Raw genomic sequence first — 27,067 nt, forward strand, 5'->3', positions numbered from 1 at the left:
GACTAGGTCAAAGAAACTCGAACTTGTCAATCAATGCTGAAAGAAACATTTAAAAAATCAAAGTCGGACGCGTAGCATATCGTAGTTTCTTTCAAAATATTCACTGCATGGCTAAAACAATCATGTCTGTATTAATAAAAGGCTATTTCACAAGTTTATTTTAGTTAGTTATATATATACCACCCAAAAATGTATATGTTTGTACATATGATTGAAATTTTATAAGAGAGAAGTAAACATCCCTAATGATTCTGTTGATTTATTTGTGCTTGTTTTCTGAAATCGTAACTGTATTGACAGCAGGTAAGATACACTTTTTTATTTTCGTTAGACTGCAAATGTAACCCGGTTTATATCACTGAAAAAAGAGGACCCCCCCTCCCCCCCCCCAAAAAAAAAATAGAAAAAGAAAAAGAAAAAACCCAAGAGAAAGATCCTTCTTAGAAAGCGTAGACGGGATCTGTATTACAATTAGACTAAACTGTTTAAATGGTCAATAAAATGATAATAATAATTATAATAATAAATTAATAAACAGAATACAAATTAACTTTTATTCGATCAGAGAAGGACAATATTGCAAACGGAACATAGGTTATAAGTCTGATCATCATCCTATCCTTTCTGAATTACAACAACAGCTGATTAGAAAGGTATTGAATCATGTTATTAATTATTAAAAAGAGGGGGATACTAACGGCAGAATCCAAGATCAGAAGATGAGAAAAAAAAACCGGATAACATCATAACAAAGAACGAAAAACGACGAAGATCGGTTTAATAAACACTTCAAAAAACTAGAGACTGAGCAACGAGAGAGAGAGAGGAATTGATCAAGTAGTATTAAAATGATTGTTCTATATCAGGTTTTAGACCGAGCGAAGCGAGATTTTTTTTTTAGACGATTGAGTTTTGAAAAATCACATAAATAACGAAGAATATGTTTTGCCAATCAAACGGAAAGGGGTTGTTTGTTAGTACATGTAGGTACCAATAGACTAGACAAATTGGTAGTATTACTTGGTAAACACCACCTTCTCAACTTCTCACCTAAATAGCTTGGTTTTATATATGGACAAAACTCAGAGGTACGATGATTTATAAATTAAATGGTACCTCTTTTCAGAAATTCAGCTTGTAAAATACATTTCCCTCGTGTGTAAATTCGCAATTAGAATACAATAATTTATCATGTTAACAAATACAAATAATTTCAATACATGTATTAAACAGTACAACCGCTATGACTAAAATAATCCATTGAAAAAAACGAAAAGATTGATATCACGCGTGATTTCAGGCTTGTAGCAAAATAACTATTGAAATGTATTGCTACTTTATATTTTTTAACGGAATTATAAAAGCGGTGTTAGTGCGAATAGTTAAATTTGAAGAGCGGAAATATATAAGGTGATGCAAGTGGTCAACGCTTTTACACCCCAAACATATAAAAAAGCTTAATTTCCTTAAATTAAAAAATTATAATTATGACAATATTTTATCTGTTGCAGTATGTGGTGATTCTACAATTGGAGTGGCTGACCCTCCGTCATCGTATAATGGAAATTTAAATTCTAATTCAAGTGAGTTTTTGTTCTCCCATTTTACTGTGGAATGAGGCCCTCTTTTCTGTAAACCCCATCAAGATTCTTGAGTGTTTCCCATCGGAATGATTTTATTACATTGAAATCATATTATGATGTAAACAAAATATATAACATATTATCATTTATGGTTTTTAAAGATACTCGGGGATCTGGGTGATGTTTGCAGACTCGTGGGCCTTATTCTACAGTAATTGAAGGCAACAGTAGTATACCGCTGTTCGAAATTCATAAATCGATAGAGAAAAAACAAATCCGGTTTACAAACTAAAACTGAGGGAAATGTATCAAATATATGAGAACTACGACACAACAGAAACACAACATTAAAATGTGACACACACAGAAACGAACTTTAATATAACAATGGCCGTTTTCCTGACTTGGTACAGGGCATTTTAAGAAAAAAACGGCGGGTTAATCCTGGTTTTGTGGCATGCCAAACCTCCCACTTTAATGGCAATGTTGATTATTACATCAAAATGACTACATGTATATTATATATAGGATAGAGAAACAAACGAATAATAGTTAACAAAAGGTACCAGATTAAATATTTTATACGCCAGACGCGCGCAAGAGTACTTAAAGAGCAGTCAGGTAGATGAAAGTTATATTGAATAGACATGAATAGCATTCAAAATTAAAGAATATCGACCTTTTCAGAACCTCACACTGGATCAAATTACCATTTTCCAGCATCAATTTCATAAGGCAGCCCTTTTCATATATACAGTATGATACATTAAGATTATAAACTGATACCCTGTCTTTATCTGTTTGGCTCTACTACTCGAATATTGCAATGGGTTAGAACCAGCTTAATAGAAATTAACGAGTAAGACGGTGTGATTGTTTTTTTCAAAATACAACCATTTAAACATAAGACTATTCCAATTTACATACATTTGTATTCTATTGACATACATGTGGGCAATCCATAGCAATACAATAGACGGAAAGACAACAATAATCAGAGTTTTGATACTAAACATAGTAAGTGATAGTGCGAAAGGCATGAAAGGGGCACACGTTCTTGTTTTTTTCAGATTTTTATTTTATACAATATTATCTTCATATTTAGAATTTTATTTAGACAACTCAATTCTTGTACTCATGTTAGTTGATGATTTGTTGTAGACACCGCGTACGTTATGACTGACGCTGCTGTAAAGTTCAGTTGCTGTGGTATGATCAAAACGTGGAAGTTTTATGCTAGAAGCTCAGGAACAATCAAACTACAAGTTTGGAGAACTTGGTTTAATACAAACTTCACACTAGTTGGCGAAAATACTTTTGTAGTCCCAGGTAATTCTTTTATAGATATAAGAAGATGTGGTACGAGCGACAATAAGACAACTCTCCATTCTATTCACAATTTGTATTATTATTATTATTTTTTTTTTTTTTTAAGTAAACCATTATAGGTCAATGTATGGTCTACAAGACAGAGCCTCGAATTAATTGTTTTTGGAATATAATTGATTTAATAAACGTTTGGAAATTGTGTTTCGTTACAAAATTTACAGATACAAATGATGATATTTAGGAACTTTTAAAGCTATCAGAGTATTCAAATATTAAAATATATTTTAAATGAACTCTCCATCTTATATCGCCCGTTTAACCACAACATGTCTGTAATTTAAGTATGATATACAATTGGCATGGTTTCTAATGTAACAATTTTTTTTTTTTGCGTTTAGGTCACGACACCACGCGTCTTGTAATAATATCTGGCATTTTTTGTATCTATCTAGTTGATGCCACGAATCAAGAAATCCACTATGAAGTTGCTGAAGAACATCGAATTCAAATTAAAAATAATGATTACATTGGATGGTGAGTGATTCATTAAAGTAAATTATTTGCTACAGAATCCATGTATGTAATGTCTGAACATTAGATTATAAAGCCATGTTCAGTCTTTCGTAAATTTTTTTAGACTAATAGACTGTGGTAAATTCATGATTGTTTAGTAGAATTTCCAAAAAATCAGTATATTCTTTATGTGTACCATTTTTAGCTCGACAATGTATAAATCCATATCAAAACTGACGCATACAGTCCGCTACGTTCCGAGATCTATAAAGGGCAGATTTATATATTATTATATTAAAACGAAAATTTAACGTTATATGTGTGAGTGACCTTCGATAATGCTAATATTGGCCATGGAAAGCACGGTTTCGTGAGAGGTAATTCACATATGACCTATATTTTCCTCAGAATCACAGTGATATGTTTCATGTCACTAATATTTTTTATCAAGTTGGTTACTCAAGCTTTATATTTAAAGGGGCGTACGCTTAATTCCATATCAGTTCTCTGACTTCACTGTGTTGTTACTTAAGGTTTAGGTTTACACCATATGATTATTTTCAAACTTTTCATACAGGCACACAACGGGAAGTGATATGATACCGTATGCTTCAGGATACTCGATACCAGATAACACATACTATAGGAGTTCAAGCGTGTCGGTTGATGGTACATATCCCTTTACGTCTGAATATGACAACCGTGTTTATGCTATTGTTGCCGTAGTTACTGCAAGTAAGTTTTAGTTCAAAAATAGTATGCATTTAAGGTAGCACAATACACAGATTTTGTTACATCCAATCTCCAACTTCTAAAATGCTGTTACTTTTTTAAAACTGCATATAAATTAATAAAAGAGGTATATTTAGATAGATAAAATATCAATCTTTTAAATGAATGCAATATTTTTGCTATGCAATCATTATGTAATCAATTATTATGCAATTTATGGCAAAATCGTGGTCAGTTCACTTCAATGAATTTAGCTCTTTCATCACTATAGATAAACGAGAAATTTTAACGTTATCTTAATCAACACAGCAGGAGCTACAAAAGAGTGTCTCAAATTATCGCTATCATATTCCATTCTCTCATAAATTTGTAATTAGTGTAAACTTCCCTACCACATAAATAGACAATAATAGTGCATTGACTTGACATATCAACGATATAAGGATGAGGCTTAGAAACGGGGAAATGCGAGGCTTTGCCGAGCATTTTCCCCGTTTCGGGCCGAATCCTTATATCGTTGATATGTCAAGTCAATGCACTATTATTGTCTTTATACTGCAATCTAAAAAAAATAATTTCAATTGTTGTTTATTGTGTTAATGTTATTTTTTAAATTTAAATATTGGGAAAAATCCCCCTTTAAAAAGGCCTCATATCACACAGACGGAGAAATAAAAAACACGATGAAATGTACATCATTACCGCAATCAATGGTGAACGAATTCGTTGCAGACTAAAATATCAACAATAAACAATAAACATAATGATTTATATGTTGCAAACAAAAAAATATTAAAAAGTGAAATATGTTTTCCCGAAAATTGCAAAAGAAACAAGTTTTAGTCGTTAAACGCATCGTTGTTTACATCGAGAACAAGAACAGGTTGAAGAGGTCGTATGAATAAGTAAACATAATTTCGACGATTTCTATTTAAATATTCATGAGGAAAAGTGATATCAGGTCAGTGACTGTATATACGATCAACACATTTTGACTGCTCAAATAGAACGAGTGCAGTATAAAAGTAGATAATGTATGATTAAGTGTAAAATTTGATCTATACATTATATCCAAAATCTGAGACACCCTATTGTAGATAATGGCGCAAGGAACAACATATAATGAAATCAACCCTCTCGGGAAATCCATGAAGAAGCTAATTTCAATTGAAAGTGGAAATTTCTTGTAAAATTATGTAGACAGAGTTATCATTATAATTAATTACATAATTGTTGTATAATACTAACATTGCATTGATATGAAAGTGTAATCTGTTAGCTATCCATATATACCATTTTTATAAATTTTCAAGCATTATAAAGAAAGTTCCAGCATTTTAAAACTGGTGAATTGGAGGTATGACATCTTTGTATTGTGCTATCTTAAACTGATATCTCTTGATTCTTAGAAAATCACAACAGCATAGTTACACCTTCAGGTGAATAATATTCTATGCATATTTAAAGTGGTTGAACGAATTCAAATTTGGAATATTTTTTATTTCTTCAAAAATGCATTGTAACATTTTGAGTACAACCATTATATCGCTCCTCAAAATTACGTCATTCTCTTTCAGAATTACAACCATACATACATATTTAGCGTATAATTGCATACCAGAGTCTTCAAATATACTTAAATGTTTTCTAATGTATGTGTGTCTACAATACTGTGATAACATTGGTTCAACTACATGTATATGTCTATATACGGCCGTCAACTATAAGCCTATACTATATATTAATCAACAAAAAGCATCGAAATGACAAAATGTAATCAAATTAAAAAAACAATCAAATGCGATAATCAGCGGCAACCAGCAACCATTAGAATACAGGCTCCCAATGGGCAACAACAATATATGGTGTTATGACGCCAAAATTTATTTATGAAAGAACTAACCTGCATTTAAGAAAAAGCTTCAATCTTTATTTTAAAGGGAGCGCCTGAGTAAGTAGTGTCATTTTACAAAATTATTCAGTTAATTAATATGTTATTATTGATAAACAAATATATAACTGCATTCAAGAAACTGTTCAATGTTATGATATTTCAATTGATCAAAACACACAGCTTCATTTCAACAAACCTCGAAAGTCTCAATTTCAGATTTATTTATTTGTTTTCAGACAAGAAACCTTACTTCGATAATATTCCCTCTCAGATCCACGTGTTTGATCATCTGGCAATCAATGATGTTGTGTGGACCCTTGATCCTCAAGATACTGAAAATGATGACATCTCAGTGTCGTTATCACAGACTAATACTTACTTCAAACTAAGTTCAAGTACGTAATTATCGTAATGATTTTCAAAACGCAGGATTAGTTTTTTATTAGCTCATCTGGCCCGAAGGACCAAGTGAACTTTTCTTATCACTTGGAGTCCGTCGTCCGTCGTCATCGTCGTCCGTCGTCGTTAGCTTTTACAAAAATCTTCTGCTCTGAAATCACTAGTCCAAATTTTACCAAACTTGGCCACAATCATTATTATGGTATCTAGTTTAAAAAATGATTCCGATGACCCCGCCTTCAAACCATCATGGCCGACATGGTTAAAAATAGAACATAGGGGTAAATGCAGTATTTGCATTTTTGGTGTCCGATGAATCCGCCAACTTAGATGGTCGCTATTGCTAATATTGAACAAAGGGGTAACATGTAGATTTTGGCTTATATCTCTGAAACCATATAAATTAGGTTAAAACTGATTATCAGGTCAAGATCTATCTGCCTTAAAATTTTGAGACAAATCTGACAACCGGTTGTTGGGTTGCTGCCTTTAATTGGTAATTTTAAGGAATTTTTGCAGATTTTGGTTATTATCCTGAATATTATTATAGATAGAGATAAACTGTAAACAGCAATAATGTTCAGCAAAGTAAGATCTACAAATAAGTCAACATGACCAAAATTGTCAGTCGACTCTTTTATGAGTTATTGCTCTTTATAGTCCATTTTTAACAACATTTACAAAAGTTTTCTTCTCTGAAACTACTGCAACATACTTAAACTTGACCATAATCATTATTAGGGCTTCTAGTTTAAAAAAAAGATTCAACCACCATGGCCGACATGGTTAAAAATAGAACATAGGGGTAAATGCAGTTTTTGGTTTCTATCTCTGGAACAACTAAAGCGTTAAGAGCAAATCTGATAGGTGGCAACAATGTTCATCAGATTTAAATTTATAAATCTGCCCTGAAATTTTCAGACGAATCCGACAACCTGTTGTTGGGTTGCTACCCCTGTGTTAGTAATTTTACAGATTTTTTTTAGTTTTTTTGTTATTTATATCTGAAATTATCATTATAATATCTGCTGTTAATTATGATTTTTACCCTTCTTTTACATGATTTCCAAAGCATCAGTGAATACAGTTGCTACTACGTTCTCATTACGCTTCTACAACGATCCCGCTACGATTATACCACGTTCTCACAAAGCTTTTTCTGCGACCTCACTACGATTATCACGATCTTTCTATGCTCATCACGACCATACCATGATTTATCCAATTACAACACGACCTAACCACGCTACTCCTTCGATTATAGCACGCTCCTACCACGACCATACTATGATCATTCCACGTTCATATCGCTATCTTGCTACGCTCCCAGCAATAATGTCAACATCGTGTTCCATATAAATACTGTATTATCCTTCTATTTCTCATTGATACGTAGAGTTTCTCGGAAACAACGCAGTCATACAACTAACATCTACGTAAGTGTAAGGGTAGAGTTAGAGACAAGGAGATCTGATAGTAACAAATCATGATCCAGAAGATATAGGACCGACCAATCCAACCTGAATCTCAACTTATTGTTTGTCCATCAAGATCAAATGACAATGTTTTAGTGAAAGATAGTAGGGATGACACAGATGTGTCAAGAATGATTGAAGCGTTGGAGATTAAGGACAAGAGGTCTAACTTACATAGATACAAATAAAAGCTGAAAAGCTTTTATGATTTTATATAACAATGAGCATGATGATCGTAGTATGAATGTAGTCAGGTTGTAAGAACAGCGTGATGAGGACAGTATGGGCGTGCTAAACTCGAAATATGGGATTGAACAGCGCGGTATAAGCGTGGCATAAACGTGGTATAGTCGTAGTGGAAGCGTGTTTGGGTCGCGGTAAAAACGTGATGGTCGTAGTGAGGTCGTAGTAAAATCGCTGTGAAATCGTAGCGCAGTCTTCCCGACTATAATCGCGCTTTCGTTAAAACTAGGTTCACACTGCCGATCAGACCAACTCGATCAAGCCCGATGATGCCCAATTACGTGATCGGGAGACTGGTCTGACTCAATCGACATGAATGTTCGGGATAGTCTACCTTGATCGCCATCGATCTGACTTTCTACCCGAGAGTTTTCGAGTAAGGATCGAGAATCAAGTCACTCGAGAAGAGATCGAGAGTTCGTCGAGTAGCGGTCGAATTGATCGGGAAAGGATCGTGTAGGGATAGAGTTTGGTCGGAATTTAAATACTTTACCGATCAGTACTCGATCGTTTCGATATTTGCCCAGACCCACTCGACCAATACCCGATCCCTTAGCGACCACATTCGACCAATCTTCGATCTCTACTCGGCCATTCACAGGACTGCTACACGATTATCTAAAAGTGTGTGCAGATCTGATTAACTCTCATAACTCTGCTTCCGCAAACTATGTTGGCAACATTAATGTTAACTGTATAGAAATTCTTCCAATAACAGTACGTGTCTTTACTTTTGCAAGGAGAGGTAACATTTTAAAAGAGAGGCAATAGACACCAACGGAACTGAAAGAACCGGCAGGCAGTCCACATAACACAGAAAACTAAAAACTTAGTAACACGTAACCCAACAAACCTGGGATGATCTCAGATATTCCGGAAGGAAGAAAATCCTGCAATTTTGGCACCGGGGGATTTTTCAAATATTATAGCAATTGTTCAATAATATTGATTAATTGTTAGACTGCTGATGACTAAGTTACTTTTCAAAGTTGGTTTATAAGAAAAAGATTATATGTTACCTATATTTTATGGGCTTTTTTCTCTTTGTCTGTCCGTATTTTCCGTTTGTCTAGAAATGTAGCATAAAAAAAGAAGATGGGGTACAATTGCCAATGAAACAGCTCTTCACAGAACACCAAATGAAACAGAAATTGTCAATAACAACTACAGGTCACCTTACAGTCATTCGAACTTTTTGACGTAATTTCACACAAAAATGAGACGAAAGACAAATATGTTTATTTGGTGCGAATTTCCTTCTAAGAGTAACGATACAAACTGTTTAGCGGGCACACGTTTTAATCATTTGTTTCTAACATACTTCTGGCAAGTTTGCATAAACTTTGACAAACTATACACTCGCTGCAAATGCGTCTACAGTTTGTCGTTCGTCGTTCGTTAGTTCATAACGATGCATTTCTTTTTAACTTTAACATTAAATAAATTATCTAAACGTGTTCTTGCTTGTCATAACTCAAAACATTGTATAAAATTACTCAAAATTTCAATCCCCTCTAACCAAACGATACATTTGTTTCTTCATCTGTAACGTTAAACAAACTATAACAAACGGCGCACAACGTTTAACAAACTTTGGTTAGAAAGAAATGCACTCTTGATCTATGTAAAGTTGTAAACTGTTTCAGAAAAGGTATCACTCCAGGGGATTGAAATTCTACTTTGGGTCAAATTTTGGGGAAATATGTGACATCTCTGCCCTCTTTTTGCAATAAGTTTTGGCAAATACATACAGGTTGTTGCCATACAGCAAAAAGAAAATAAATATCTTTAATCATTCAACTACTGGATATCAAATCTATGAAAAATACTGATTACATACTTATGCAAATATATTTGACAAACAGTACGCTTTATTTGTAAGAAAGCAATGAAATGGGGATGGTAAAGTTAATGTATATTGCTATCTAACATACATACTAATACAGTGACAAATCTCTTTTTGTGGTGTCATTTCTAAAAAAGAGCAATAAAACTACCATTACATATCAGTGTCCACTATGAGGAAGTTTTTATAAGCATTTGGTTCCTCTTTGTTGAACTAGTGCAAGTCTCTCATACTGCCCACACAGTGGTCGTCGTGTCAGCCACTGCATCACCTAGATTTCTCGGCGCCCGTTGCTGTTTACACCATGTTATTCGTCTTCTATGCACTCTACAAGCTCCGTCACAGCTATTAACCTGTCTCTCTGAGCTCTTACCTCCTTACCCCATCTTCGCCTTCAAAGGGTTTCGATCCACTTCCCTCCTCTCCAAGGAGGGAAGTGGATCGTAACACTTGGCTAGCGAAGATGCCCCTTGCCCACAAATTCAACTGCATTATTTCTATGTAGATATTTTATATGTATGATTTTACTCGGACCTGTCTACTGAATATAACCAAATACATGTAAACGGAGAATGTGTCCATGGGACACTGCTAATTCCCCAGCTAGCATATATACCATTATAAAGGGTCATGTTGGGGTGTACGTGCGTACGGACGGACAAGGGTACCACTTTTAAAATGCCCAATGCGAGGCGGCGGGGAATAAAATAATCGGACGTTTTTATACAAAAAATGTGCATACTCGACCAATTCCCGATTATCCCTACGACTTATATACGATCAGGTCGATCTGGTCTGGTCGAGTTAAGGTCGTGTACAGTCGGCTGGCGGTCGGGTAGAAGTCTTAAACAGGCCCGATCAAGCATTTGTTGAGCTTGGTCGTGGAAATTTTGACAATCGGGATCATCGAGTTGATCTGATCGGCAATGTGAACCTAGCTTTAGATAGGTTCACACTGTCGATCAGACCAACACGATCAAACTCGATCAAGACAAATTAAGCGATTAGGAGACTGGTCTGACTCAATCGACAAGTATGTTCGGGATGGTCTACCTTGGTCGTCATCGATCTGACTTTCTACCCGAGAGTTTTTGACATGTCAAAAACATTCGAGTAAGGATCGAGAAGCCAGTCACTCGAGAAGAGATCGAGAATTCGTCGAGAAGCGGTCGAATTGATCGGGAAAGATCGTCTAGAGTTCGAATTTAGTTTGAATACAAATAGTTTACCGATCATTACTCGATCATTTCGATCTTTGCTCGACTAATATCCGATCATTTCCTGATATACGCCAACCTGTACGATAAGTAGTCCAGATAATTAACTAGACCAATACCCGATCGTTTCATGATCACTTCGACTTCAATATATTTTTCATCCCAGACCAACTCGACAAATACCCGATCTCTACGTGACCACATTCGACCACTCTTCGATCTCTACTCGGCCATACACGAGTAAACATAACTGCTACACGATTCTTTAAAAATGTGTGCAGCTCTGATTAACTTTCATAACTTTGATTCTGCAAAAATGTATTGTCACTATTTATTTTTAAATGTACACAAATCCCTCCATGTACAGTACGTATACGCGTCTGTACTCTTGCAAGGAGGTGTCCTTTTTTTAAGAGAGACAACAGATACCAAAGGAACAATCAAACTCAAAGGTAGAAAACAAACTGACACAGCCATAGCGAAAAAACGAAAGCCTACGAGAAAACACACATCAGTCTACATAACACCACACAAAAAACTAAAAGCTTAGCAACACAAAACCCAATAAAACCTGGAATTATCTCAGGTGTTCCAGAAGGGAGTAGACCCTGCATTTTGGTCTCAAAGGATTTTTTCAAATATGAAAAATACTCAAAGTTATCGTGCATTAAAATTCATTATTAGATAGCTGATGACTAATTTATCGCTCAAAGTTAGTTTTAGGAACTTCATTATTATATTTTACCTACTTATTTACATGGGTTATTTTTGTTTGACTGTCCGTAATTTCCGTATGTCCAGATTTGTTTTTGTAGTATGAAAATAAGAAGATGTGGTATAATTGCCAATGATTCAACTCTCCACAGGACACCAAAATGACACAGAAATTAACAACTATATGTCACCGTACAGTCAAATGTTAACAAACACTTTTTGTCTTACGATTTTTGACGCAATTTAATTTTTTTTTAAATGAGTCGAAAGAAATATTATTTTTATTTGAATTCGTGATAGATATATGTAAACAGTTTCCGAAAAAGTATCCTCCAGGGGATGGAAAATTTATTTTTGACCAAATTTGTGAAAATATGTGACAACTTAACCCCCTTTTTGCAATATTCGAACAGTGGTATTCTTCTGTTACCTTTGTTAGTAAAAACAAACAGGTTGTTGCCATGGATACATAATTTTTTTTTATCTTGAACCATTCAAATACTGATTACATACATATGCACATATATGACACTGACAGTAGGCTTAATTTGTAAGAAAGCAAGGAAAAGAGGATTGTAAAATGTAGGTGTATTGATATCTACCATCAGTACTAATCCAGTGACAAATCTCATTTTGTGGTGTCATTTTTTAAGAAATGAGCAGTAAAACTCCCATAACAAATCAACGTCTTACTTTACTTTCAGGAAGTATTTATAATAGTGGGGTCCTCTTTGTTGAGCTCCTACAAGTCTCTCATACTTTTGATTTTGCCATTTGATTTTTGACTTTCCGTTTTGAATTTTCCTCGGAGTTCAGTATTTTTGTAATTACAATTTATACTGCCCACACAGTGGTCGCCGTATCAGCCACTGCATCATCTAGATTGTCGGCACCAATTACTGTCTATCCCTTTTTGTTTGTCTTTCACGCTCTCTTCAAGCTCCGTCACAGCTATTAACCTGTATATCTGAGCTCTAACCACCTTGCCAAATAATCCAACTGTTTTATTTCCATGTAGATATTTTAAATGTATAAATTCACTTAGACATTCTGTGAACTACTGAATCTAACCAAATAAACGGAGAATATGTCCATGGGACACAGATAATGCACCAGCTTGCATATAACGTTATAAAGAGTCTTTACCCAAGAACGTTAAAAATGACGCCACCCAAATTCGCACTTGATCTGGGTTTTATGGTATTAAGCATTGTGTATACGGTTGCGAAAAAATAAAATTAGAGAACGGAATCTAATTGTTAGGACGTACGTATACAAGGATAAGGGTAATACTTAATGACCCCTACACTGCAGCGGGTGATATAATTAAAAAATCAGACTTTTTTTATCCTGAAATTGTATATATACGACCAATGCCCAACTATCCCTACGACCTTTTTACGATCAAGTTGATCTGGTCTGGCCGAGATCAGGCTAAGATCGAGTATAGTTGATTTGGTCTAGCTAGTCGAGTAAAGATCGTATAGAGATCGTGAATTGGTCGGAATTATCGAGTATGTATTCAATTAGTGGTCGGGTTGGAGTCGTGATAGAGTCATCAATGAGTCGTGATTGTCGAGTTAAGTTCATGTACAGTCGGGTAGAAGTCGTAAACAGGCCCGATCAAGAATTTGGTTACGCTTGGTCGTGGAAAGTTGGGGAATTGTGATCATTGAGTTGATCTGATCGGCATTGTGAACCTAGCTTTACGCTGTCGCCACGATGGTAAAGCGACCTTTGCGATCTTACCACGACCTTAATGCGCTCTCACTACGTATATGCTACGACTTGCTTACACCACGACCGCACCATGATTGTTTTGAACATGTTAAAAGTTGGCGACGCTCATCACGATCATGAAGACCGTACTAAAACCTTACTGCGATCTGCACGATCACACTACGATCGTCAAAATTTCATTTTTTTCAGAGATCGTAGTGGGACTGCGGTATTAAATACTGTACACACTAGTAAACGGAATTTAATGTTATGTATTAATTAGCCGTAATTGTCAACGAAACGAAGCAAGCATTACTTCAAAACCTATAACTTAAAACTAAGTCGATATGGTATAAAAATTCCAATTAGACAACTCTTCACTAGAGACGAAATAACATACAAGTTAACACCCATAGGTCTTTGTGCGGCTTTCAACAATCTGCAAAACTCATACCGCAGAGTCATATTTAAAAGTCTCCGAAATGAAAAATGTAAATTAAATCAAGCGCAACAAATGACGGCTTGGTGTATGTAAAAACAATGAACAAAATACAAGATGCATAGGATACACAAACACAAACGACAACCATTGAATTACAGGCCCCTGACTTGGGACAGGCAAATACATACAGAATGTGACGGGTTTAAACCATGAAACCGGAACACAACTTTCCCCTACCCTAGGATACTGGTGTCAATCAGTTGAAAAGTTTTACTCATCAGATCGATACATCACAGAAAGACAAGTAACAACCAAAGACGTGGCACGGTATTTATACATCCCCATAACAAACAGAAACTTAGTACAGATTGGAGAATACCGATAGTTACTGAAAGCGAGTTCAAAACCAATACCAACTGACAAAAAACCACACAACGTATCTAAGACTTACGTATCAATCAGCTCACATCCAGTATAAAATGAATTTAGTGCAGGTAAACATGTTATTCACAGTCAGAGAAAAAAGTTCTTGTATAATCGCTTTGACGACAACATTAGGGAACACAATTTTGATGTATCAAATAAGGTATATATTTTTATAATATTTGCATCACTGGGCTCTGTAACCTACACATGCATTGTATACATGATGTATTACGTCAATTTTTATATGATCGAAATAAAAAGACGAAAAACATCAAAAGTCATACGTTGAAGCGGTATCAACAAAATGAAGGAGAACATTGAATAACAAAGAAAACAAACAACAGTTAAACAAAAATCTACTTCGAAACCAAAAATTAAACAACACTTCTTTACTTTTTATGAGAGTTTTTTTGTGGTGGTTGAGAATATCCATGGAAATAAATGTGTATGACAATTTCCCAAACAACAGTTTTAACAATCTTTCATGATCTAAAATTGTACCTAATTATATAGCTGTTAAAAATGGAAAAAAAGAGTAAAGAATGGAAGACATTCTTATAATAAATCTAGTGTGAACTGAATGCAGGAAGCATATACCATTAAATTGTTTTTTTTCTTTTCTTCAAAACATGGCATGTATATATGTATTTACAGTTAACTTACTTTATTTATTTGTAATAATTGTAGATGAAATAAAAGTAAAGTCCAGTTTGAGTACCACCAATTCATTTCCAACGTCCTTGTATCCACAGATCAGAGACTCTTGTGGTGTCTACTCCGAAACAATTACATTTAGAATCATCGTAGAAAACGAGGTAAATTACAGATGAAAACGTACAAACAGAGCAATAGACGGAGAGAAAAAAACAACAAAGAACACTTCTAACAAAAACAAAACACCGATTCTGATTTTGAAATAACCTTACATTAATTGAACATGGAATAAAACCGATTTCCCATCATCATGATTAGGAAGAGAACGTTTTTTTTTTCATTCTAGCATACATGTATACCCCTGATCAGAGAAACACACAAAAATAAATTGAACATGGAATAGAATAGATTTACCACATGGATAAGATTTTTTTTAACATTTCAGTATTCCCTACGATATGCGAAACACAAAATTAAGATAAATCGAACATGTAATAGAATAGATCTACCAGATGGACGAGAAATCTATTTTAATTTAAATACACCATATGATCAAAGTTTAGTAATTTAGTAAAAGAAAACTGCTTTTAATAAATAGATTAAGGGGTTGTTGCTTCCTTGACATTCATTGGTTCTACTGCACAACCCGTCAGCATGACAACAAAATACATAATGTCTCAAAATGATAGATTTTATGAAGTGTGGAAAGTTACTGCATTGTATCACCTCAGTGAAATCAGTTAAATTGTTATATCTGTTTTGGTGGCTTTCCTAATGTTGTCTATGTAACAGAACTATACACAACTGTAAAACGAGTTAAAGGTTAGATTCATGTAGCTATACAGGGGCGGATGCAGGAATTTTCGAAAGGGGGGTGCTAATCCAGGCCCTGGAGGGCAAAGGGGGGGGGGTGCAAAACATATGTCCCGACACAAATGCATTGATCGGCAAAAATAAAGGGGGGTGCGCACCCCCGGAACCCCCCCCCCCCCCCCTGGATCCGCCACTGTTATAAAACCAGGTTTAATCCACTATTTTCTCTGAAAAAAATGTCTAAACCAAGTCAGGAATATGAAAATAGTGTTCATTTTATTAGTTTTTATGGAATCCCCTTTTTGAATTGGCCTTGGAGGTCAGTTCTTTTATTTTAACTATTTTTTTATATAAAGGTTAATTAGAATAACATTTGTCTAAGCATCAATCATATTTCTTATTCCAGAAACCCATAATTACGTCATTGCCAATGTCTGTTGAAATCAGTGAGAACAATAAAGCTGAAACGCTCTTACATACAATAGACGCTATAGATGGTGAGACTTTGATCTGTGAACTTCACAGTGTTCTTCCATTTAGTAACGATACGGTATTTGAGGTTAAAGAAACAGCAACTCCTGGAGGTGTGTATTTGCTATAAGTAGATATTAAAAGATGCGGTCGTAGTGCCAGTGAGACAACTCACTATTCAAGTCACACTGTTTTAAAGTAATTCAAAGCTCTGAATAACACCGAACAGGTAGCTATAAAGGTCCCTCAAAATGGCTAGTGGCTAGTTTAAAACCATTTAAACAGGGAAAACTGCGGTATAATCTATAGAAAAACGAGAAACGAACCACATCAGTAAACGACAACCACTGAACTTTAGGTTCCTTACTTATGACATGTGCATACATGATCTGAATGTTTCAATATTTGATACAAGATGTATCGGTAAAGGAAAGGTGTAGAGACTATAATATGCACTTAGGCAATGAACCAATCATTGAATTCTGGTACAATAAATGTTTTAAAAAATCGTTTACATTGTGTTTATTTTCGAATTTGAAATTAATTCAATCAACATAAACGCAAGTTATTAACTTAAATTAAACTTTCCATTTATATATTTGTATCTAAGGACACTAACTAAATGTTCTGCATTCTAATCAGAACAGTCGTCGCTTCTGTAATTAATCGTATGTGTTCTGTTCCCGATTGTAACATTTTGGATGTGTGGATTAGCATGAAGGTTACGCATGTATGCATTTTTGTGAATGTGATGGAATGTTATGCGGCTATCATATAAGTATATATATAAAACTTTCTTGAAATCATGTAGTTTTACTAATTTTGTTTTGTCATAGCAGAAGACGCTCGACCTGTTTACACACTAGACTATGCGTGAACTTGAGTTCATTATATTTTCTTACTATTTATTCGTTATTATATTGATTTGTCTTTTTGATAATAATAAACACTTTATTTAAAGAGGGTAACATCAGTACTAAAGCTTTTCTACCTCAGGAATAGATTACCTTAGCTGCATTTGGCAAAACTTTTAGGAATTTTTGGTCCTTAATGCTCATCAACTTCCTACTTTATTTGGCCTTTATAACATTTTTGATTCGAGCGTCACTGATGAGTCTTTTGTAGACGAAACGCGCGTCTGGCGTAAATATTAAATTTTATTCCTGGTATCTATGATGAGTTTATTAGTACAATACTAATCTCCCCTGATGCCCTCTGAACAATTGAAAATATACAATAATATAATCTATACATATACATAGTTATTACATACTTTTTATCTATTTATGAGTAACTTCTTTTGGCTTAAATGATTACCTCAATGGGTCCATTTTCACTTTAAGTCCAAGCTGGTCAAGCTTGTTCGGGTTTATTAAAATGTGATCGTTAACAACAAAACTAGTATTACAATCAATTTTAATGACAGTTTTTTTAAACGAATCGTCTTCGATTAAACAACATAAAATGAAATATTTTGAATGCTACAACCAAAATAGTGATATGATTATTGGTTTTCTTCTGGGTTTGAGACGAACTTTAATGTCAGATCCTTTTCTGCACGTCTCTCCATTTTGTACACACCTGATAAATAAACCAATATCGAAAAAGCATTCGCTAATGCAATGTATATAGTAGAATACTTTTTTATCCATTCGCCGTTGTTATGTTGATTTAAACAAATGTACTTGAATATAATCAAATTTGATCACTATTTATGTTTTTTTAAAGAATATGGCATATACTATGTATATATACCAAGAAACAGAAGCCTCGATTATGACAGTGTAGTGAGATATGACGTAAGTGTCACGTGTACAGATGGGAGACAACCCTCTGATGAAGGACACTTAATGGTTTATGTAATTAAAAACATACCACCTGAATTTACAGACCTTCCACGTAAGTATTTATCTATTCTAACCAGAAACATTCCTTTAATTAAGGTACATTTTAGACAAAATTGACGATTTATTTTTTACACAGAATAGTCATCATTTTTTGTTAGCATACGACAACATTGGTGTTTGCTTTTTTTCATGTTTTTGTAAACCCAAATAATCCAGTCTTTATTTTTCACTCACCTCGATTGCAACATTGGAGGACAATGACCGCATGGACCGGACCGTAAGGGGACGCTGTAATTCTTCGAGTTCATGATTTTGATGATATGAACGAAAGACAACTGTGTCTTCAAAATTGACAGAAAAAAGTCTGAAAATGTCATAAAGTCACTTTTGGAGAAAACCATTTCGAAAGATAACATGGATATTAATTGAAAGATGTAGTTGATAATAAACTCGTTGTTCGTAATTGATTGTCAATAAATACACCACTTGCAAAGTTTGTAAAACAACGTTAAAATGTAACGAAAATGCATCGATCTTATTTGTAAAATGTCCATATGATAATGCTCTTCATTTAGTAAAAGGCAATTCATCTGCAATAACATTTTACCCCGAAAATGGCACCAAATTGGCTTCAAATTCTGAAAGATGTTAAAATATACAACTGGCATACGATATCATCCTGATATTGCATATTAACAGCAGAGATAAAAGAACCAAATGAGAGCTATATTCGTTGTTCCGGTCATTCTATCTGCGCATGTAATTTCATTGTTATTCATTTTTTCTCTCATAACTGCATTATGAATCAATTCTAATTGGATAAGCAACCAGTAGTACATTTGTACTAGGTAAGTTATTGATAAATTTAAAGGTTAACAACTTTCTAAAATAATTATCCTTTTAGTAAGTAAAATATATGGATCATTACTGTATTGGTAATAATACATAAAGTTTTTGAAAATAGTTTTGTATTTACATTATATATCTAGGTGAAGAGATCCTGCCTCAACAGTCCACAAGTTCCGGTTTTACGATTCCTATTGTTGTAACCGACGCCGATACTGCTAGAACGTCACTGTCATATGGAATCACATGCGAACCTTCAGCGTCATGTCCTTTCTCCCGAACAACAAGTAAGTATTTTAGGAGTAAAATGAAAATATTAAAAACTGTTTATTGTTCTAGGTTATTTTTAGTCATATAGGTCATTACGTTCTACATTTGGTCAACCACGGTTATTACATGTTGAGATTTAAACGCACCTTATGAAACTAAATCCTTAAAGCACGCAAATAATACAATGCTATTTTCTGTTTGGAAACCTTACGTGAAATAACATGTGACTTTAGAGATGCTTACAATACTATAGCTCATTTTCATGGATACTTATCGCGTCTCTGTCCTCTGTTTCCAAATTGAATTATTTAATATCGCAATTTTTCAAACAAATCCGATAATTGAGACAGAAAGGATAACCCTTTTGCACTCACAGTTATCAAATAAATTCACAAGGATACAACCATTAACAAAATGATTAACGCTAACTAGTATGTTATTATTTATTAAGTATGTTTATGCAAGAATATTCATCACAATGCATAGCTCATTACTTTTTTTATTATAACAATACCAAAGAAGATTTCAAAACTTTGTTTACTCAACAATGTATGGCATGTAAAAAAAATATATTAAAACCGTTGTGATGCTAAGCATAATGACTAAATACAAAATGTACAACCCCAAAATTGGGATAGAAAATTAAATAGAACATAAACATGCTATTTTTGAAAAAAAATATTAAGTTCCGGCAACACGAAACAAGCATAAAGGCAAAACAAAAAACGAGAAATTAAATAAAAAAAGTAGAAAATCTAAAGCGGACGTTGGTTTTTACATACAATGGTTCATTCAAATGTCTTGTTTAAAAAAAAATCTAAAATCTGTTATGACATGTATACAGACAACCAATCCAAAAACACAGTACAACGGATATTTGTATTTTTAAACCTCTTTCAAACAATCATATTTTTATTTCAACAAACAATAAACAGACAAAAGTTTGTGAAGATTTTGATTGATAAGTTATCTTTTATTTCAAGCATCAACAGGAGCAGATATAAAAACCAATGTTGATTTTTCCACAATACAAGTACCTGCTTTTGATATACACGTAACAGTGAACGATGGTGACACTACAGTGGGGTCGAAGGTTCTTAGCGTTTATGTAGAAAGTAAGAAATCTGATTTAAAATGATTGTCATAAATAAGATATAATTTATATGTGTGCTTGTATGCAACATTGTTTTTATACTTGGATAAACTGGAGACGTTTTGTGCCATGAAACATATCGTAAAGGTCATTTATACGAGTTTGGTTCTTCATATATTTATTTTACCGTTTTAAATGAAACATGACAACGGGTTCCACTTTGCTCTCTGGATCAATAACGATTTATCTTGCTAAATTATAAGATGCATTTTTTTTAAATTTAAAAACATTCTTTTGATCAGTAGGTCACGAATATATACTTACACATGGATGACATTATTTATTCTTTGAATAAGGCTTTTGAATTTCAAGATTGTATTGGTTGTTGCTTCCCAACTGTTATACTGCGGGTTCCATTTGTGAGTGTTGTTAAGAAAACAACATGTGGTTTTATTACCAAAGTATGTCTTGCATCTCTGATGAGTTTTTAACTTCAGACTAGAAAAAAGAATAGTACTAGTATTCATTTGTGTCAGTATCACCTGTATAACACATATCTTTTAAAGATCAACATAATCCTGATATTAACAATGAATAAAGTTTATAATAAAAATGACTAAAACATTTTTTCTTTCTATTTTCAAATAATTTGCGGTTTTTTGTTGTTGTTTTATTCCTTCAATACTCACAATTTATCTTAAATGGCTAAGTAGAATTACTTGATGATTGGTCAGCAGCTCAATGGTGATGAGTTGTAATGTGTCTACATAATGCAAACATGTTAGGCACATTCTCATTGATTTCTTATACTTTGAAATTCGATTTGGGTATGCTGACTAAAAGAGAGCGTGCATTCGGTTATGTTTTATGTTGAGTAAAGCATTCGAGGTTTGTCGAATTCACAATTGAAATCATTTTTCAATTTTCAATTGTTCTGAGTATGGTCTTTAATGTTTTCTATTGTCTTTTATTTGATAAGGATGTATACGCCTGTCGAAATTTTGACGGAACGTATTATGGAATATAAATGTCATGCGTCCGTCTGTCTGTCTGTCCGTCTGTCTATCCGGCGTAAACATGTCGCACCTTAACTTGAGAACCACTCATCCAAATTTCATGAAACTTAAAATAGTTGTTTCTTATGATGATCAAATGATCTGTATTCTTTTTGGTGAAAAAAAACCTTCAAATTTGAGGTGTTTTATGATATATGACTATTGCTTAAAACTTTACACACTTCTTAGTTATATTAATCTGATTATCTGTATACTTTTTGGTGATGATTCAAAATTTAATTTTAGAGTAATGGAGGTTTTTTATAAAAGGGGGGAAGGGGGGGGGGGGTACGGGTTTCACACCGTATATTAAAAACCATAAATGATTATTGCTTTAAAATTTACACACTTCTTACAGTTTTATTAATAATGAGATCTGTATACCTTTTTGTGATGATTCAAAATTTTATTTTACAGTTATTGAGTATTTTGTATAAAAGGGGGATTTCATGTGTCGCACCGTATCTCAGAAACAATTTGTGATTGTTGAATAAAACTTCACACACAAGACGACGGGCGTATCATGAGCTCATGGCGCAGCTGTTTATTTTATTTCTAATAAAGTGTTTACCTCAGTGTATTTTCGCCAATTGGTGCTTGAACAGAACTGGGTATTTATTTTTCTTGTTAGATCACAAGTTTGTCTTTCTTTCAGACATTAATGATATTCCGGTTTTCGCCAATGCTGAATCTGACCTAAAAATCGGGGTAGAAGAAAATACCGCTGTAGGTACACTTTTATATACATATTTTACAACAGATCTTGATTCGGTAGACGTCGTTACATATTCATGGACACCGACTACAAACAGTTACTTTGCTATAGATTCAGCGAGTAAGTATTTTATTTAGTTAATATTATTATTCAAATTGTAGTGAACATCATTTCATAAATAAAAATCACCAATTTTAAATCATCTGCACGCGTTTGGCTTACATCTTTTGATACACTGATATTAAATAGTTAATTTATGGCCTGATATATATTTATAAAAAAACATTGACCTCATGAATGAAAAGTGACTCATTTATTACTTATTCTGAAAATGATTTATAGCATGGAATGACTCGTTTGTATTTGACCATAACACCATGTTAGGGGATATTCACTAAGTAAGAACAAAAACTAGGGAATTTCTCACCGTCTCACTGTTTCATTGGTAACTAAATTAACCTTTTGTCATAACACTACTTTATTCAGGTGGACAGATTTCAACTGTTGCAGAATTTGACTACGACAATCTGTTCTATGTTGGGTTTGCTACCAACTTCCGGTTCGTTGTGAGAGCCACTGATACTAAAGACACTGCAACAACAACTGTCACAATCTCTATTGTAAATGTGAACGATGTTCCAACACTCAGTAATACCCATTACGTTTTAAATGACACAGAGAACGTGGTACGTACGATAATAATTCATGTCAATACCTTTTTATTATTTAATGCAGTCAAAGTTCTAACCAACATATATGTAGAAGGTTTTATGTATCTGTTTATACTTTCCAATAATATATATGGTCTTAAACGCTTAATGTTTTGGTTAACAAACACTAACAATGATTTAACACATACACATTTCCTTTATGCAATTCAAAAACATTGTTTTTCATACAGTTATGAGGGTTTGGATGGTGTACTTCATATAAGTATATATTTTCTTATTGTGTAGACCTTTTTTTCTCTACTCTTAATTTTTCTTGTCAACTTTTCTCTATTCTTGATTCTTTTTGTCCATTTATCTCTATTCTTATTTTTTTTAATTTATCTTTCTCTATTCGGAATTCTTTTTTGTCCATTTTTCACTATACTTAATTTTTTTTTGTCAATTTTTCTCTGTACCTAATTCTTTTTGTCTATTTTTGTGTATTCTTAATTCTTTTTAGCCAATTTTTTTCCCATTCTTTATATGTTTTAACTTTTCCGTTACCCAGCATTTATAGTTGAATTATATTCACCAACAACTGCTGCTTTGTCTTTATTTGACTGTAATTTGATTAGCAATATTGATTGCATTTTTATAGCCCGAAAACTAGAAAACTACTTATTGAATTTGAGTCTGATTAGTTTAAAAAGACAATTAGTATTTATGAGTATAAAAGCGAAGATGTGGTATGAATACCAATTCATGAGCTACATGTCACCGCACGGACTTTAACAATGAACAAATTCAATACCGCACAGTGAACTATAAAAAACCCGAAATCACAAAGGCAAAATAATTATTTAGAAGTGCACAATGCAATATATATCATAAGTACACCTACAAGTAACTGTTATTGAAGACATAATCCATGTAAAAAATACATGTTGCTCCAAATTGTAAAAACGTGTCGAAATATCCTTACGCCACTAGGTCGATAATTTTGCTAGTAAGGTAAGATAAGGTTTCAAACATATCACCAGCCAGTAGCCAGACGTTTGGTACTGGCAACACTATACTTATATTGTGTAAACTGAATTTTTCTTATACACAATTTTGGGAAATTATTTTAAAGTCATCAACGAAGACCCTTACCCGGATTTGGCTATACATATTTTGAGTTGGTTAAATAATCCCTATGAATTTTGCCTTTTCAAATATTGTGGCCCCAAGTATCACCAAAGATATACCAATTGCCGAAATGCAGTACCATTTGTACCTTTAAGGTGTGTCATTGTATTTCTGACACGACAGACCTACATATTTGTAATCCTTTCCTTATGCAATGTTATGTTATTACAAATTTAATACACAGAGAACACGTTCCTTATAAGTTGAGACACACACACACACTATTTTAATCAACCAATTCTTGATTTTGACAGAAAAGAAAGGTATGTAATGTTGATTTCAATTCTTTGTCATTCGAACCTTGATAAAACAATCATTTTAAGGTCACAGATTAAGGAAGCTCATAACCTTATTGTTGATAGTCTAGTGATAAAAAAGTGCAAGTTCACATAGCCTTAAAGCACCCTAAACGGTATCTACATATTTGATAAAAAGGAAAACATTTTTTTTATCAATAAATGTGAATGTCAACATAGATTTCTCATTCGTTTATTACTGCATCATGAGTTTATCCAGCATATTTTTATTTCTATATTAATAGGAGTAATATTTGTGTAATTCAAATCCGATCTGTATTACTATATAAGTCAGGTAACTTCACAGTATATATAAAAAAAAATATACGTTTCATTGACTGTTAGATTATGTATACGTTAAAGAAATCTCAATTCCAGGCAGAAACACTTCTGTCATCACCTAATATTGATGCATCAGATCCAGAAAATGAAACTTTAAGATACACATTGGACTGTAATGGATATAATACCACATATTTTGAAATGGACGAAAATACAGGCGATGTTTATTTTGGCGGCGATTTTGATTCTGATATTGGTCATCCACCGGTCACTGAATGCAATGTCACCGTAACAGATCCAGGAGGTTTGACTGATACAGCATTTTTAACTATAAACATAGCAGACACAAATGACTTTACACCGATATTTGAGCGAGATTACTACAATGTATTCTTATTTCCAACGGAAGATATTGGAACGATACTAATCAATGTATCGGCATCGGATGGGGACATTACAGAAACTTGGAATACAATAACCTACGGCTTGGATCAATCAGGTTTAGGGAATAGCTATTTCAATATCGATGAAAATGGGACAATAACTGTGGCCATTGATATTTCTGCATCCTTTAATTACGGCCAGACAGTGATCTTGACTTTAAGTGCAACTGATGGTGGAGGACTTGTGGGATATTCTACCTTGTCACTGATTTTCCCAGAGGTAGGGAAAAGGGAAACGTATTGTTCTAAACATAAAAACTATCTATACAAGAAACAATAAATAAAATATAAACTAAAATTAAACTGACAACACTATGGCTAAACAGAAAAAAGACCACCACACAAACAATAGCACACAACACACAAAATAGAAAACAAAAGACTGAACCATCACAACAAGTTGGGATTATATAAGGTGCTCCGAAGGGTAAGCCTATCCTGATACACAGGTGACAACCGCCATGTTGCTCATGTTAGTACAAACGCGGTTATAAGTGTAATTGACAGTCAACCAACTCAACTTTCATTGAAACGAATTACGAATATTTAGTTGAAATAGATATTTTATGAAATATAACCAAAAATATAATAAAAAAAGAACATATCACATCGAACCCCAACTTCTCCAAAAAATAAACCAGACATGCGCACAGAGAAAAAAAAACATATTTGAAAGTTAAATGTGTTGATTTTCTGCCCATCCAATATCCGTCCACATTATTTTCCTTACGCAAAAGAGAAACAAACAATTCAAATGGTCCCTTTTCACCGTTGTATATAGCTATTAATTTTTGAAATTCTCTCACATTGATGTGTTATATTTTTTAGACAACTACAACGTCATCAACAACTACTGAACGTCCTTTCAAGACTGAAACGTACCCTGACAATGGGTACTGGTATCTATTAGCAGGGATAGTTCTGATGATGAACGCTGTCCTGATAACAAAGCTGTGCATTAGATATTGCAGACCTTGTGCAGAGTAAGTAATACGTTCTCTTATGAGACTCTCAAATAACTTTCAAATGATTGTTAATACTAGTATATATATAACAGACCTCCATTTTGACATACAGAGCACACCGTGATCAAATATATAGAAAATATATAGTATAAGACTAATATAAGTATGTACATCTTTCAAAGTGTGATCAGGGTGGACTTTATGAAACCTTAGATGAGGTGTACTGTACATTTGGTTTTAAACAGGAATCTGATATAACAGTCGTATGTGGTTTATTTTTTTTTATTTTTGATGAAACACTGCTTCCAGTTTTCTAAAAGTTTTGTGTATATCAGCTCATAGACATCATATTTAACCGTGAAGTCATCAACGTTTTTTTCATGAACAACTCTTTTGAAATGGAATTTAGAATTGAATTATAAGAATTTACTTTACTGTTTTTTTCTGTCCATATGAACATGATGAAATAACCTAAAAAATGTGATGAACACTTTTCAAAACGAGGTAAGCGGGCTTTTTAGTGTGCATCCCAAATTTTTAATTTATTTCTTCAAAAACAGAAAAATAAATATCACAGTAATTTATTAAATATCAGTTATTTTTGTCTGTTGTAGGATTGACAAAAGGACAGAAGTCCAGAAGAGAGCTGATAGAATAAAGGCTGCACAGGAAAGAAAAGCTAAAGTCGAATCTGATTTTTTTTCGACAGACGATCCTTGGAGTGTGAATAAGTATCAAAGTAAAAATGTGTCAGAGGTTAGTTAAATAATTTAGTGCTAAAGTATGAGTATTCCTGGAAAGAGGAATAAGGGTACCGTTCAATGAATATAGAAAGAAAGGATTGATTTAAAATGTATTGTAAAGATGGAAAAATTAAAACAATAATTTTAGTTCAGGTGAAGTTTAAAATATTTAAATGTGTCAACTCGGAAATAAGTCGAGTAAGA

The 27,067-nt window shown here is 33.5% G+C and overlaps 1 protein-coding gene across 1 annotated transcript in view; it reads left to right on the forward strand.

Annotated features, from left to right (window-relative positions):
- Positions 1-113: 113 nt before the first annotated feature.
- The window catches only part of LOC139498093 (cadherin-87A-like), a 28,730-nt gene continuing 1,776 nt past the window's right edge, over positions 114-27,067 (forward strand). Inside the window, exons 1-16 of the mRNA XM_071286435.1 lie at positions 114-303; positions 1,512-1,583; positions 2,745-2,912; positions 3,365-3,446; positions 4,003-4,160; positions 6,288-6,446; positions 15,220-15,347; positions 16,406-16,583; positions 18,199-18,369; positions 19,307-19,450; positions 20,417-20,548; positions 22,237-22,416; positions 22,783-22,982; positions 24,809-25,375; positions 25,984-26,138; positions 26,735-26,876. Coding sequence (XP_071142536.1) covers positions 246-303; positions 1,512-1,583; positions 2,745-2,912; positions 3,365-3,446; positions 4,003-4,160; positions 6,288-6,446; positions 15,220-15,347; positions 16,406-16,583; positions 18,199-18,369; positions 19,307-19,450; positions 20,417-20,548; positions 22,237-22,416; positions 22,783-22,982; positions 24,809-25,375; positions 25,984-26,138; positions 26,735-26,876 — 2,694 coding nt within the window. The 5' untranslated portion in view covers positions 114-245. The remainder of the gene's footprint in view (positions 304-1,511; positions 1,584-2,744; positions 2,913-3,364; positions 3,447-4,002; positions 4,161-6,287; positions 6,447-15,219; positions 15,348-16,405; positions 16,584-18,198; positions 18,370-19,306; positions 19,451-20,416; positions 20,549-22,236; positions 22,417-22,782; positions 22,983-24,808; positions 25,376-25,983; positions 26,139-26,734; positions 26,877-27,067) is intronic.

The sequence above is a fragment of the Mytilus edulis genome, chromosome 12 (genome assembly GCF_963676685.1).
Source record: "Mytilus edulis chromosome 12, xbMytEdul2.2, whole genome shotgun sequence".
In the NCBI taxonomy this organism is placed as follows: Eukaryota; Metazoa; Mollusca; class Bivalvia; order Mytilida; family Mytilidae; genus Mytilus; species Mytilus edulis.